At 46.5% G+C, this 16,600-nt stretch overlaps 1 protein-coding gene across 1 annotated transcript in view; it reads right to left on the reverse strand.

Annotated features, from left to right (window-relative positions):
• Nucleotides 1–11,855, reverse strand: part of ry (xanthine dehydrogenase rosy) — a 50,140-nt gene extending 38,285 nt beyond the window's left edge. The window contains exons 1-3 of the mRNA XM_037220949.1: nucleotides 11,679–11,855; nucleotides 7,163–7,220; nucleotides 2,968–3,064 (exon numbers count right to left, since the gene is read on the reverse strand). Of these exons, the coding sequence (XP_037076844.1) occupies nucleotides 2,968–3,064; nucleotides 7,163–7,220; nucleotides 11,679–11,726 (203 nt within the window). The 5' untranslated portion in view covers nucleotides 11,727–11,855. The remainder of the gene's footprint in view (nucleotides 1–2,967; nucleotides 3,065–7,162; nucleotides 7,221–11,678) is intronic.
• Nucleotides 11,856–16,600: the final 4,745 nt, after the last annotated feature.

Genomic DNA, 16,600 nt, shown 5'->3' on the forward strand with positions numbered 1-16,600 from the left:
ATGAAATTTACAATACACCAAAGTGTATCTTAAACACTGTGACACCAATTTTCAACTACAAATGAGGAGAAGCGTGGAAATGAAATCACCAAGGTGTTCCAAAAGATTTCATCATTCTACCTCATCTCAGTAGACCACAGCCTATTTATTCAAAAATTGCATGCATCAACTGATAGCTTTGCACCGACAAGTGAAAGATGCAGGGTGTTTCAACTTACGGAAAGTAGCAGTTCATCACAATGTACAAGAGCACGATCATTATTCAACTGCGTGAGAAGGATTATAATGTCATATTTCTCAGTGAAGAATCAGAGCCAGCCTCTTATATTGTGCTTGCTGCCCTGAAGTGGATACATCATGTGACAACATCACACAAAAACCACGTGGTAGCTTTGGATGACCCACATTTCTGTCTCACCACCATCCACGTTTCACCCTACAACCACCGTCGCCCCGCTTGTGTGATGCGGCGTGAAAGCGAGGAAATCAATAATATTTTGTCCATTAATATTTTACCTTCCAGTAAAATCGTTGACATTAAGCAATGCCGTAAATAAACGTGACATATTGTTGCATGCTGTAAAAAGTTTCCATGAAGGCAAACAACAGTTGTAAATATAATTTCCAGAAAATCTTTGAACATTTTACAAAGCTTGCAAAGCCTGCAGCTTTCGATATTTATCAAATGTCTCATTGACGTCATGCGCTGATATGATTTTTTTCACAGAAAACTGCATACAGATAAAGAGGTTGGAAGAAAATGAACAGATCAATCAAAAAAAGGCTTTCGTAAAAAATGTGCTGAAAAATGGTGACATTCCGGTATGGGGAAAAAAACCGCACTGTTTAAGAACCTTGTTATTCTGGTCACAAATTCCATCTCCTTCCGACATAAACAAACCAACTCTATGCCACCGACTTTTTCAGTTTTGACAACTGTTGCGCATTTGATACGCCAGTAACGGCTGGCTGAGTCAAGTGAGTGGAGGTAGGACAATGGAGGGATCACGGTTTCCTTAACATATCATCGATCGTGGATATTGATTGTGATTTATAAGGCATGATTTTTGTGACAATCAACAATGGTTGAGTGCACCACACCGCCACAATGACATGGTTCACAGTTTCCTATGCATTTCATTAATCACAGATATTGATTGTGATTTGTGAGGTGTGGCTTTTGCGTAAGCCAAGAAGGGTTGAACGCACCCCAACCTCACCATGTAACAACCAAGTGCAGTGTGTAGCTACATTTATATTAATAACCCACCTAACTGCTGCCCAATACCAGCTGGCTATGGTTTTGAGAATTTGGGTCATTATTCTTGAATGTTTCAGTAAAATGTGTCTTTAAGGGACAATTTTAAAACTTAAGGAATAACACAAAATACACTATGTTGCCCGCTAAAGGTTTCGACTCGCAAGAACCCGCCAAGCCTAACCCATCACGCAGCCAAAACCCCACGGGTTCTTGCGGGTCAGAAATTGTCGGGCTGGCGGCCTGAAAAATAGTGTATCCAGTCCATACCGTTTTTATCACCCGGCAATCCTCCCGTGGTAGCTTTGCTGACAGGGAGAGTGCATGAGACGCGGAGGCGTCACCTGTTCGGCTGATTTTTTTGGCAGACGCGCTGAAGCACCCGGCGTGTGGGAGCCGTCTCCCCCCCCCCCCCCTCACATACACACACTTCCCGCGCCCCTGTTGGCATGATCACAAAAACATGGCTGGCGCGCAGCTGGGTTTTGGTACTGTTTGTATTTGGTACAAGTGGACGTGATGTGTGTGAACTTCTTCCCGCAGACTCAGGCAAAAACGTCAATGCCTGCTCTGGAGGTGTCTGTGAAATGTCGCTTCATAGTCGGCATATTTATGCATACTTTAAGTCCCAGGCGCGCGAGAAGCGGGCCATGCGCAGCGCTGGGTGGCGCTCTGAAACATGCATCCATGTTTTTCACTAATAATGCGATAGCTGCTAGCCATTACCACGGACGTTTACTACCTGAAATATTTTAAGACTTTCTGAACAAAATGGGGAAGCAATGCATGACTGTCTGTCTTCAGCGCTGCTTTGAACCATTATTTCTCCGCTAAAAATATTGAATTGGAGGAATCAAGAGGTAGACAGCTACAGGAGGTGACCCTGAGGGAAGAGCAACACGTGCTGTATGAATTATTTGCTGAAAACTTCTCAGGGCCCCTTAATTTCTATGAAATGTCCAGAAAAAAAACTTCCGATATTTCAAACATTTCAAGCAAAACGCCGTCGTGAAAACGCAGTCCTCACAAATATACGTTGGTAGGAAAACCGCTCCATGACGTACTTTTCCTTCTAGCCCATAGGGTTTACATGTTAAAGACCTGTTTTTCACAGAGCTGTGAATCAAATTCTATCAGGCCAATTTTGACGAACCTGGCATCGAACGAAATATAGCTTAATTGTCTTGAGCCGATCCATTGACAATGTTTTGTCTAAAAAGGCCAAACTCCCACGGCGCACCGGGTCAAAGTTTTCGGGCGCGGTAGGCCGTGAACTTATTACAGGATAGAGCACAAATAATCGATGTATCGCTGGATAAATAATCGCAAGGCTGTGTGTTTGAACCCGGGACATTCTAGACCATTTCTACATGATCCCTATACCATATGCTAACCTGCTTGCTATCAACCAATACACCCTGTCAATATCACAACGCGTACAGGTCCTTGAGAGTTCCGTTTAAAAAGTCTGGCCACAACATTCAGTTACATATAAGATGCCCTCACTATTGTGACACCCGCGCCAAGCTACCTTCAGTTATCAGCTGCCAAATATTTAGCATGGAGTAGAAATCTAGCCTACATCGCCAATCTAGTGTTTCTTTTCTACCGTCACGCTGCTGTGTTTTTTTCTACCGGACTTCGCTCTACCCGGTACCTATTACCCTGGTGAGAACGAGCACTGTCTTGCATTTTCATAGAAAGGATACACAACTCTCTTCAGGTCCGGTCTATACTTGGACACCATCACTGTGCAGGCTCCACATCCGCCCTCGCCACAGACCAGCTTCGTTCCTGTCAGACGCACTGAAAAAGAGCAGACACTGTTGGATATTGATACACACGTGTAAACCGTAGTAACATGCGCGCACCCGGCGAATGGGCCTCTCAGCATCGGCAGGATGTGCCGCATAGCTTATGGCCAGAGCACCGCGGCCAGTCGGGATTATTTTGCGGTATTCAAAAAGCCACCGAGTCGGGATTCAGCAGTTCTGAGATTCTGTTACGCGAAGTCGGATTATCATTTCCACGCAGTTCAACTCATCACCACCCTGGCGGGAGGGGAGGGGGGAAGGGGGGGGGGGGGTACGCCCCGCGCCTTTAACTTTTTCTTAGAATAATCCAGACCAGTCGCACCATGCTTCTGATGCATTCAGTACCTCATTTCACGCTAATGTTTACGGCACTCTACAGTGTGTTCATCCAATTCATGCCAGCTAAATGACCTCCGTAAGTTTTTAAAGAGCATTTCTTATGAAAATGTTATTGAATGTGGCGCCGTGGCCTTGACCATGACAACATTGCAGGTGCGCTGCATGCTGCCCTTGTCAACCCAGTGCTGCCCTCCCATCTCAAGCGTCGCCAGCTTGAAAAGGGCACAGGACGCCAGGCATCCCCAGCTTCGCGGCCTTCGGCGCCATGACACCCGCGCACCAGACGGCCTGGGCGCCGGAAACCCGACGCCGCTCCTGCTGCGGTCCAACACGAGGGGCCCGCGCAGCTAGGGCGACCTCCGCCACATGTGGGTCGACTGTTTACTTGTGCTGGGTATAAACAGACGAGGCAGGCACACGCTGGGCCTCGTTGGACCGTGAGGGGCCGTCCGTGGCAAGGCGGACCAGACGACAGCTACGCCTGGCTACGCACGAAAACACATGTGATATGCCTGGGATGAAATCACACCCTAAGCGGCTCAGTTTTGCATTTCGGTCTTGTCATCCAAGCGATGATCCTTCTGGTTTAAAGTTCTGATCTTCTGGATCAGGTTTTCTCCCCCCCCCCCCCCACACTTGCAGGCGCAACTTAACGAAAGGAGGCTGGCATGTATATAAATGGCTGTTAATGGTATTAGTTAAAAACGGAATCATCCACGTCTGAATCGTGGTACTGGTATAAAATGTAATCCCAGGCTTGATAATGTTAGTCTCATAGATTCTACTAGCGGACAAAATACGGTCGCTGACTTACATAATTGTGCTCTTCCAATAGTACGTATATCCCTCTATAGCAGCGTGTCTTTTCGAAAGGTGATGTGAGATGATGTACAGGTGTAACGATTAGCATTTCATATAGTTTCGTTTCATTTTAGACTATGACACCTAACACATAGGAGATTTTCTTATCATCGGCTTTAACATAAGGCTTAACATTGTAAGGATGCCTGCGTGCTGTCCGGTCATGTCACAGTTCACGTGCTGAAACCAAATGCTTTGGCAGCGGCCCTTATAGGGCCATTTTGGCGGAGGAACTACAGGTTACTTGGATACCATTTGACTTAGGTATATAACCTATGACGTGTTTAGAGGATGAGGGTTAAACTGACAGTGCCTTCCATCTAACCACCACAATCGGTGCATATGCCTGTGCTCGGCTGGCCTTGTTTGCCTTTCCATTAAGTGTATGCAGTGCTCAAGAAAGTTAAACTAATATTACAGGCCACTTATGCTGGGTTCCACATAATGCAATCACAGACTGACCATAGTCGCTGGGGTGCTTGTCCTGGTCTGTTAAAAAATATTTATAAGTCGCCATTCTCGCATAGGAAACGTAAAATTGCGTTCATACATTTTGTTTTGTTAACCTGGTCGGCTTTTTCTCGAGTATTCTTGCGTCCGCATGCATGCGTGCTGCAAAGCCTTACAAAGCCTTGCTCTGCCCCTCCAGCCCGGCGACTGAATTACAGCTATACCAAAAAACCGCGGGCTTTGGGTGCGTCATATGTGGCGGGTTGGCGGGTCGGAAAGTCGCATCTAGAATCCATACCCACTTACTTGGAAATATGAACTTGACATCATTACTTCTTGCCGGATGATATAGGCTCGTGGTATAATGAGGTTTGATGAGCTGAAGGGACAATAACCTCCGAAAACGGACGCTTTCGCAAATGGGGATGTCGATCTGAAATGATGGTGTGCGCACAGCAACAAGTAATAGGGTAACTACAGCTCGCAAAATTGGAGCTTTTAGGCGTACGTCGCAACGGAACACGCGATTTTCTCAAGAAGCTTTGATGATGATGATGATGAAGCAAGAAGTGCAGCAGACCAGACCATACTAAAACAGACCATCCCAGCTAGACGAAACTCGAAGCTTAGAAGTGGTCTGTACTCGCTGACGCTTGAAGCGTGAGCATGTGCAGAGCACATGTCGAAACGTTGACGTCTGGCTGCATGAGCAAATTGAGCCACGAGATGCAGCCAAACATAGTAGCTTTGATGAGAATAGTTTTAAGCAGTTGACAGCAATTTACTGTAAAGTACTGTATATCAGTGCAGACGTCACAGATCAGTGGTGACACAACGCTTTTCATGCGGCCGTCAGATCAGTGCTTTTGACAGATTTTCAACCAAGATTCACTTCACATACCTATTACAAAAAATAAGCTATTTACTAGCCGTAAGAATCGTGGACTGGCCACAGCATCTTGCGACGAACGTGACCAGTTATCCATGTGACGTTTTAAGGCGTCGTGCCATTCGAGACAAATGGGATCGAATGCTCGCCACGCGGTAATGAACTGCGTTCAGCGCAAGGCTGAGAGCTACCGTTGGTTGTGTTCAGTTCATGTTGTGAGAAGCTGACTGGCTTGGAGACCGTGGCTTATCTTCAGTTTTTAAGATGCTGTGCGGCTTTTCTGTGAGTTTACCTTGGAGGATGCCTCTAGTAATACAGTTGAAAACCGTACCGATCTAGGATACTGTTTGTGAACAGCTGAACTGTAGCTTCAGAAGTAGACGGGGGATGTTGGAGCAACACATGTCAAGGATTCGTCCGGGGCTTCCTGTTGCTGAAAGGAACAGCAGCTGTGAGGTACGAGGCCGAGCATCTCTGGTGTAGGCCTCTTACACTGCCCGTTGCACCTCAATCTCAGGCTACTGATCGGTGGACAAGCGTGTGACAGAGCGCTTTTTATTGTCATCCTACTGCATACAAAACAAAATGAATGTGATAGAGGTATTGAAAAATGTCGTTTGAACCGGTTGATAGCAATTTTGGATGAGTTTCGCACTAATCAGTTGGGATCATGTTAGGAAGTGCGACTTCTGCACCGGTAATTATTAAGCGCAGATAGTAAAGGTCGCCAAAAGGTCGCCAATGCTTCCAGCCGATTGTGTGATGACATCACAAAAACAAAAGGGACATTGCTTTCAGGTGCTGGTAGAACCATGCTATCGGTAAATTTAAGGCTACATGTACGCAGCTCTGAAAAAATACGTGGGGGTGAGTGAGCTGGGATGCAGGGAGAAAAATAGCTGATCCTGCCTATGAAATGCTCTGAATACGGTCTTCTCCCGAGCTCTGACGCACTTTCTTGTCAGAGTTGGGGACAGGGGTGAAGCTCCTCAAAATTAGTTTTTGGGGACTCAAAAATTACGATAAATGAAAACTAATGGATAAAACTATAGATAAAATAGGAAACTATATTCATGGATAGAAGTCATGACCCCCTCCTCCACCCAACTAGATGGTAAACTACATACCTCTAGGCTGGTTACGCTAAGTATGCCTTTTCTTATAATTCTATGACTTTGGTCTCAACCATCATTCAGTACCAGCAAACGGTACTTCAGTACAAATGAACTCATGAAACGAAGATGTTTGATAGTCATGCCGCACAAAATTTCATTTGTCTTGCTTTTCGTGGCATATCGCATTTAGAGTTAAATCGGAACGGTTCTGAAAGGTTTGGCTCCAGATAACGATCAAGACGGTTCCAAATTTCGTCGCTGGCAGAACAGGCACTTTTTCGCAGCCGACCGAACGTTCGGTCTCATTTGAGGAGCGAGTGAGCGTGCATGTCGCCTGTTGACACAGATCGCCGGCTCAGGGGTTGGGCTTGGGTCATTACCGTTCGGTCACCCAGTTGTCGCCGGTCCTCTGTGCCCATTCAAACACCGCACTCACGTTTGTCCCTTAGGAAGGAGAGCAGCGTCCGCTCGGGATCCGGTGACGCAACTGAAACCTGAAAAGAAGCGATGGTCCGAATGTGATGGACGATCGAAGATGCAGGAAACAGTGTTGTTCTGGTAGAAGTTCGGCAGGAACATGAACACATGCAAACGTCCTGCGCACCTGTCACACATTTCTTCACGTAACTGGGTCGCGACAGCATTGCCAGACGTCAATTTTAGTTTTCGGGAGTGTATTGCATACAGAGGACTGTGCTTATGGCAACTATTCCATTCCGGCATATTTGCCATGGCTTGAGCTCATTTTGCACAGATTTTTATGCTTGGTCACCTCGAGTGTCACGGTGATCCCGACATTCTCACGAAGCACACGGTGTTCCAAATCGCGGTATTCTCAATATTCGCATGAACCACTGATTAGAATTCGCTGTGACAAAACGTACCTAGCTGATTTCGGTCAAAAGCATTGCTATAAGCCGCTGCTCCCATTACGTCCAGCAACTTTCACGGCATTATATTATTAAGGTGTACCGAATAAAAGCGCTGGCACAACACGTTAAAACGGTCAAAACGGGGAAACTTGTGTTTGCTGCCCCCGTGCACGTGGCACATGACGCGTGTGGCGTCACGCGCGACATCACGTGAATCCGTGCTTAACTCTCTGTCTCATGTTGATTTGGCGTCACTCCAACCCGCGGTTGCCGAGATGCGGCCGCGGTTTCGAAGGGTCGCTCGTCGATTTCGACCCCACTCGTTTTTTCGCGCCGCCCACGCTAAACCAATGCAAAAAATGCAATTTCCAACACGCACCACGCGCCACCCAGTGACCCCACCAGCGTGACACTCGCCATGACACGTCGACACGTGCGCACGTGCGCACGTGCGCCGAGTCAAATTTGCACTTTTACATGCCAGGTCATTTGACCTGCGCACGGGACCATGCAAAAAGACGACACAAGGACGCGCGTTATTCAAAAAGTTATTTAGATTCGTCGAGATGAACACGGATGCCCGCTGGCAGCTTTATTAATGTTCTGATGCCTGGTACGGATCATCAAAACTAGTTAACCTTGCCATCCAGACAGCCCTAAGCAGTGTCGTGTATGTGGCCCTACAGCACACAAACCCGAAAACTCTAGATGTTCGCTAGCCTCGTACAATGCTCATGTTTCCTGATGTTCGTGATAAGTAATTTTTCTCCCTAACGCACGAGACTGGACACTGTCAACTTCTCACCCAGCCGTGCGTGTCCAGTGCAGCCCCTAGCGTGGGACGTATATGGTGTGCTGGATGTGGACGCTCGGATAAATCATTACTTTGGCACATTTTTAGTGGCAGTATCAACACAGATAAGGCATGAATTCCCGTACACTGGATTTTAAAAGTATTGTTTTGCTTAACTTTACTTAGCCGTGTTCACTCGTGATCCTAAGCACAGCTTGAGACGTCGAGTATAAACAATATGACCAATGCTTGCGTGGCAAAGTCGTTCACCCCGTACCGCCTGTTATTTGAACGTGCATAACTTCCAGCATAACTCTGAAACCCTCTGAGCTCTGACGTTCCTCGCCGTGGCGTCAATTTCAGGTGTAAAGAGCGCAGCAGCCTTACTTAGATTCGTGAAGCCTTGGTTTCAACCAAGACTCAAAAATCTACGGTAGGCTGATCTGCTCTTTGTAAGTGGACTGACGTCACGACCAGGAACATCTATTGCGATCAGTGCTTCCAAATGCACAGCGTTTCGACCAGATGATGTGACTAAGACCAGGCGAGATGAACAGACTATCTCAAGCCCGCTCAGCGGTGCGTGACGCAATAGCAACGTCATTCAATCGTGCCATTCCTCAGGTCACGCGACGTACAAGGCCAAGAGTAAATCTATCGTCCAGTCATTCAGAAATGGCGTATACGAGCACGATTTTCCGAATATTGCAGACGTTGCTTAGACGTTTTGTGCCACATAATTCATGGAGTTATAAAATCCCCCCAGCTTTTCCGGAGACAAGACTTGTAATAGGGTAAGTTACGAAAAGCACCATAGCCGAACATATGAATACAAATTAGCTTTCTTAACTAAAGGATATATGGCTAAAACAGGAGTACATAACGATACTTAGCCTAGCGAACACTTCAAGCACCGTGCTGCCATCTCTCGGTGAGTTTGAAGCACCTAAGTGAGGGGAGGGTGGCAAGGAGGTATGGTGAAATATTGGTTTAGTAAAGTATGACCGCCTAAAGATACATCACGGGTGTTGTGCAAACGACTGCCTACCATACTGCGGGTGGATTACGGACCACGCACAGGCAAGAAGTCACCGTCCGGTCCGATCAGCCAGACAACCGTGAATGCATCGCCGGCTCTCAAGCTGGGAAACGACTGAGCACGGGGGCGTAGTTTCGGAAAATGAGTTGAGAGAAGGGGCTGAGTAGCAAAAGACTCAGTCCGCCCCGACAAGCGGGCTCTTTTCCGCGCTTGTTCCCCCCCCCCTCTCTCTCTCTCTTTCTCTCTCTGCTCAAAGTTGTGGTAGCTGGAACCCAAGTAGGAAAGGAACTAAATGGGGCTCGAGATCTAAGGATCTCGAAAGCCTTTGAAACTGAATTCGTGCCTTTCATAGATAAGGCTGGGATGTGTTTTTTGTTGTTAATATTTCTAAGGTTGTCCTTTGTATAAATCAACAGCTATAGCAGTGCGAGAGATATATTTTCTATCTTTACTGTTCCAATGCCACCACCAACTTCCAGCACAACTTCGCGGTGCTGTAAAGGCTAGTTTGTTTTTATTATCGATATAAAAACGCCCAGTTGAAAACGTTACGCACGCACTACCACCTATTTGTGCAAAATGATGTTTTAAAGGGCTTAAAGATACTTCTTTCAGATGCTTTGTCGCCTTCGTTTATCGTCAAATGTAGACATGTCCTTTAAAGATTGCATAACTGCAAGTGGAGAGCTGTTTGAAAGAATGATCGGAATCGGTTAAGTTTGGAACAAATAACTTCTTAGTTGGAACTTCGAAAAGCTCTGTAAATAGCCGGTTTCACGCCACATAACTTACAGGCGTCATGAGGGAAGGAGAAAAGCTCAATCCTCGCCCAGTAAACGTGGCTGTCTGCACACCGATGTTTCACATTTTCCTCGCAGCCTTAGAACCCGCATACCATTGAACTGCCGGGAGCTATTTCCACCCTCCTGCTCCTTTGGAAACTCAATTTTAAAATATTGGACGATAAGACGAGTGAAAAATTTACCCACATTGATCAACACAATTGCTTCATTTTTTACCACAAGAGCCGCGATTTGATATCATGGTTATACGTAACACCTGCAAATTATAAGGTAGCTGTTCCTTCTCATACGGGGTACATCGCGCATTTTTTTCAAGCTGACTTGTTTGCGTCCACACACGTGTTGCGCTCGTTCTGCATAATAGTGAGCCAAGATCATTGTACCGTCAATTATATGTTTCGATATTTATAATTCAAAAAATCTGTGTATAGAAAGCCTGCGTTTACTGGGCTCGAAGTGAACTTTTCTTCTCGCTCAATGACGTTTTTATCCTAGGTGGCATGAAACCGGCTGTTGAAACCGCAGAGCTTTCCGAAGCTCAGGCTATGAACTCCTTTCTTCCGAACTTCATGGGCTCAGAAAATTCTTCTAAGGAAACGGCTTCCGACTTACAGCAATTGCTTCTTAAATAAAGGTCTTCTTGAATCACAAATATTTCCCCTCCGTTCATGAGGCACTCAAACTAAATGATAGCTATTTTGTACTGCTCTGTCGGTGTAAATGATAGAAGAGCTTTGAGCCAGCTGCAAATTACTTACCCCTTTCTTTCCCCAACAATCATCTGTGAACCTTTTATATACCTTTAAGCTTGACGACATGCTTCCCAAATGTTCTGCCTCTGCTGTCATGTAAAATTAGTCATTTGGGATGGCCTAACCGCAGAGACAACATTCTCTTTACCCCAGACCCTTCGCCCATCCGAGGTCATTCCTTTATGAGTAACACTCCCTTTAATTTTGCCAATTTTCCGTATTGGGGTCATGCAGCGATTCTCTCGATCATAGCATTTTAGGGTCATTTCACATTCACCAAAAGAAGCCGCCATTGAAAACTATAGGCCTGCGTACCCCCTACAAATTAAAGGGTAGTTATTTCTGATACGGTGTCAAAAAGTCTGTGTTAAAAGTTGTTTTTCTCCCATTCCTCCCTCCCTCTCTCTCTCCCTTTTCTTCCCTATCGCTCTCCCTTCCCCCGGTGTGTGTGTTTCTTGGCAACCAAAATTAAGTCTTTACCCATGTAAACTGCAATCAAATGAAGGGACAAACTGTTTTAGAGTATACAAGCTTTGACGTGGATTTCACCAATGAAGCCACAGCATAGGTCAATAAAACATATACCGATAGCAGCAATGGTCCGTGACGCTCCAGGCCTTGAGTGTTTCTAAGAAACGACGTGTAATTTGTACATCTAACGATGAAAACGGACAAAAATAGCCGAGTACCCACCTTCTTTCCGTTGACAAAGAATACCAGTTCATCTTCCTTGTGCTCCATCACTCAGTGCGCCTGTCTCTGGCCTTGCTATGTCTTCGCTGGATTCAAGTTTCTGGTCTGGATGATTGCACCGCGACGTGAGGTCAGGAGGAGGCGACCTATGCCGCGGGTGGCTCTGTCCCCAAAGCTTGAAGACACAGTGCCGTCGCCCGGCCGGGCGCAGGGAGGGGGAGGGGGAGGGGGCTCGGCCAGGGTGCGGCTGCCCTGCTGTCACGTGGGTCATGTCTCCGTCGCCAGTCCTCCAGACATGGGGTGGACGCTGGACACCAATAGCAGTCGTGCGATTTGGCAGGCAGCCCCGGCTGGCCTACGTTGACCTTGACTGCATGTACACATTGGCAGTGGATTAGCATGTTTATAAAAGCCGGAGGACGCGAACACCAGCGTCTGTCAAGGACACAAAACTTCGGCACATATTTCGAGAGCCGTTGCCAAGGGACGGTGCGGCCATGATGACCTTCCCAACATGGATGCTATCATGACAATCAAGGCCATACGACCAGTGAGGCATGCCTAAACTAGGAAGAACTATGCAAACTGACCGAGCGTGCGCGACAGTTGACACCTTCAACAGCCTCGTGTCCTCCTCGCAACTACTGTTTGTAGCGCCATGCATTATGAGCGACGCGAATGGCAATACGGTAATATTTTACCACGCAATCATAAAGACTTAGGAAACAAGCTCGTATATCACGTGATATTTCCCCACACAATTTCAACGCTTCCGATTCATATGGGAAACGTAATTGTCCAAAATCGTCACAAAATAGACGGAACCGGGCTAGAATTTGACAATGGGGGTGGCAGCTGCACGGAGCTGACAAAACTTGGTTGAAAAGATGGGCAATCGTACTTGTGCAGGTGAGCGTCACTGCTTACAGCAAGTGACGTTTACTCAGGTATAAAAAATGGATACATGTTGGAAAATGGGCTTCGACAACCCGAACAAATCAAGACAAAAACCCACGACCAAAGAGCAGGTTTCTCACCGTCTGTAAATCACCTGGCATGTTTTGCCAAACTGCGCGGCATCCCGTCGGAAAACGTTTTGACTTTCGACAACAGACGAAATGGCGTGGAGCGCGGTGTGCCACATGTCACGTTCTGTAGGCGAGCTTGATGACATGTATTCTCGTGAGCGCTCTTATCCTGTCACTAGTATGTTCAAATTACCTAAATGCAAGCCTAGTCTAAAAGTCTAAACTCGATGTCTAAACTCGGTGTCAGCAATGCCGCTCGACAGCCGCGCCGTGCTTCACAAATCACACAGTACAGGGGTGCCCACAATTACGCCGCACGTATTACGCTAAAATATCACCCATTGCTATCGAACTGGTACAAATATATAAGCCATGAAGTGAAAGTGCATTTCTTTTTTGGCTATGATGACAACATCATACCAACGACGCGGCACATGGAGCTTGTGTCCAAGGTATCCTCCTTTTCGCACCAGGCACATACCGCCTCATACACAGCTCTAAGACTCATCTCCCTTTTGATGTAGCGATCGGCATTCTTGGCTTTGTGCTCGCGCTCATCCCGACTCTCCGCTGTTGGTCTGTAGACGTATGGCTTACGATGTACCCGTAAGGAGAAGTCGATGGGATTAAGGTCCGGCGAGTTCACTGTCCAACTGATGGCGCCCCTCCAGGCGATGCAGCCGATGTCCAGATGACCTTCTAGCCACTTCAATGGCATTCAAGCCAAGTGAGTGGTGTGCTCCGTCTTGCTGCGCCACTTCAGTTGCAAGGTGTCGGTGCATCTCCGTTCCAGGGGCGCCCAAAACCGGTTTAGCACGGAGGCGTGGCGTTCCGCGTTGACAAGCGTCGTCTCGCTTTGCTTTCCTTGAGGAAGGAGCTGATGTTGCCCTGTGCACAAGAGCGCAGCAAAGTCGGTTTAGGCAAGTTATCTACAGGCTTGAAAAAGGCATCGGAGAACTTTACCCAAGCACCCTGAAGTTCATACAAACTGCATGGTGTTGCATAGAGTACGCTGACGACGTTCAAATGTCGCACCGAGGCAAACCCAACGCCAACTTTAATGCCCTTAAGGCTAACATAAATTGCCTATTCACTTGGTCCTGCATTTGACACCTCAGGTTTAAAGGGAGTGCCCCATCCTTTTGTACCATTCCCCTATTGTTCGATCAGGCTCGCACGAATTGACCAGTTGACCAGTTTTCTCAAAAACCTTCTGGATATCTCAGAATTTCGATTTGAAGTAGCATCTCCTGCGGAAGAAATCCCATTTGACTTCCTGTTCACCCCGGTGAAGCTAATGCATTTCATTTGCCTTGCTTTTTTAATGTGCTTGTTCTGAATGTTTGCGACACACTTATTCGTCAAAATGTGTGTGTACTAAATGTTGAGAACACTTAAAACGCTCTGTTTAGACAAAAAAAGAAGATACGCAAGCATGGGGCTACTGTCCCACGAATTCAGGGAAACGTTATACCATGGTTTTGATTTCTCCTCTATGGCATCAAACACAGTGACTTTTTCGAGGTGTAATTCGACTTTGGGAATGAAAATATCACATAGTCTATAGTGACACACCGGTTCAAACTTCAACCAGTGCGCTTCTCGGTAGCAGACCCTCTCCGCCCGCTGGGCCAATCACAAACGAATTTTTGGTTGCACCAGTAGAGGTGCGCACGGCGGTTGCCATGATGACAGTGGTCGCGACTGTTGGGAGGAAGCATTGCGTTGTTGCAAAGCGTTGACAGCGTAAGATGGACTCGAAAAGTAGAAATTACATCCTCATCATGTCTTGATGGAGCTTCAGTGACTGCTATCAAACTTAATTGGTTTTGAGGTTTCACTAGATTGATGATGGTGTTTGAAATGTGCCCCAAGGATAGGACACTCCTTAAAGAGAGTGGTCCTTTTTGTATGAGGTTTTCAGTTGACGCAGCCAATTAAAGATAATTTAAACCTGCTTTCAGCCCTGCCTTTTTAATGGCTTAGAGCCCTCTGATTTCTGTGTTGACGCCCACGAACGTGTGCAGGCTCGTGCAGAATATTGCGAAATCACCCAGGCATGCATGATGCCGTAGAAACGCTGCACAAATGCTGCCACCTTGCTGGCCATGCAGTGCTTGGCCCATTAAACTATTTTCATCAAACTATTCGTATTTGGCGTAACTCAGTACGATTTCTGGCATCAACAGACCCTAAACCAACACGGATCGCTTCATGCAAGTTTCAGACACGAATCACGTTTTTCGCCTATATAATACAGAAACTTGGGAAGTGGTACGAGTTATGAAGAAAATAAGACTGGAAATCGAACAACTTAAGGATAGGAGAGCATCCGTTGTGACGGCCGCGCTAAGCTTGTGCCTGGCCGGGGGTCTGAGACAACCGTGCCCGGCTAGGGGGAAGTTGACATCCCTATCAGATCTCCAGCCTCCAATCGTTCTGCGAGAAAAGTGAGAATACCGCTATTAAGCTCTCGTCAAATTATAAAGGATGTACACCATTTTTTTTACCTTAGGCCAAGGGTATGGTTACCAGAGGTCACGAGAGATTCAAAGCGGTCGTTCTACTAGGTGCAGTTAACACATATGTTGATACGTATAGACGGATATTGAGTGCACAGAATTAAGCGTTAATACTATGGGTGAGTTCATTCCGACCATTTCCGTTCCACCACGAGAGCCTGGCCAAGTCGCCGCTCAAAAGTGGGCTATCGGTAGACTACGAGAATGATATTCTTGTTTTGTTTTATTTCACAATGTGCTTCTGACTAAGTTACTTTAATTAGGTGCAGCTGTGGAAAAATTTCCAAGCACAAAAATACCAGTTTAGGGTGACCTAGAGGTCAGCTGAGTTCAACTCAGGTCAGATTTACAACCCATCCAAACGCGAGAAAAAACTGAAGTGCTAGCCTGATCTAAGTCACCACCACAATGCTGTTCTGAGGTTTCTCTTTGGTTTTCTAAGCCACCAGTACAATGTTCTGTGCGCTGGCCCAGTATGCCGCGTTATCTCGCATTAGCCATGAAGCACGGTCAAGGCTCCGGCCAGTCTGCCGCCCGGCCGCCCGTTACCGGTACAATCTGGCCCTCAAATATTGTGTGCAGGATATTGTGATAGATCATGTTGGCGGCATTTATTTTTCAGGATTTACCTTTACAAACTCTATCACAAGTTGGTGAACAAATAAGAGACTTCAAATGGCGTTGGCATGCGCGCAGCTGACCACGGGGCCGCTGACCTTGGATGACATTATAAGAGCTTGCGTATCATCGCGTGACCTGTGGTGACCTTGTTATGCATTCTGATTATATCACATCATGTTTTCAGTAAAGAATTTGCATTCTGCGCTCAAAATCACCTAAAGTAATTGCCTGTTTGTAGCTCAGCATGTGTTTTGTGAGAGGTGCCCATAGAGACAGGTCATGACTAGGGCCAATATTATGTGCCATGTGGTCATAGGATGATTTCGATGGACACTTTTTCACCATATACAAACACTAAAACTACACAAAGGTGTGCACACATTTGCATTATTTAAGAAAAGTATAAAAATGACCAGATCTCAAGCCACTGAGCCTCTTTGAACGATCAGAAGCATTCAAACTGTAGGTACTATCACGGTCTATCACAAAAGCAAGCTTGAGCAATGACAAATAATGACCCCCAAAAAGTTATGCGTGGTCAACGTTGATAGAGGTTGACACCTTTGACCTGACCAAGGCTATTGACCTTGGCAGATGAAAACTTTAAATGTACACCTTATTGCCAAATGAGGATGCCAAATTGATCGATGAATAGGTGCTGAACGTGCGTCTTGATGCAAGCGTTCGGTTTCGAGCTGTGCTCTAAAACGGTAGGGGAAAGTCAACTTCCTCCCCTCCCGCCCCGCCCCCC

This window comes from Pollicipes pollicipes, unplaced genomic scaffold, assembly GCF_011947565.3.
Source record: "Pollicipes pollicipes isolate AB1234 unplaced genomic scaffold, Ppol_2.1 Scaffold_2555;HRSCAF=2994_pilon_pilon_pilon, whole genome shotgun sequence".
Lineage (NCBI taxonomy): Eukaryota > Metazoa > Arthropoda > Thecostraca > Pollicipedomorpha > Pollicipedidae > Pollicipes > Pollicipes pollicipes.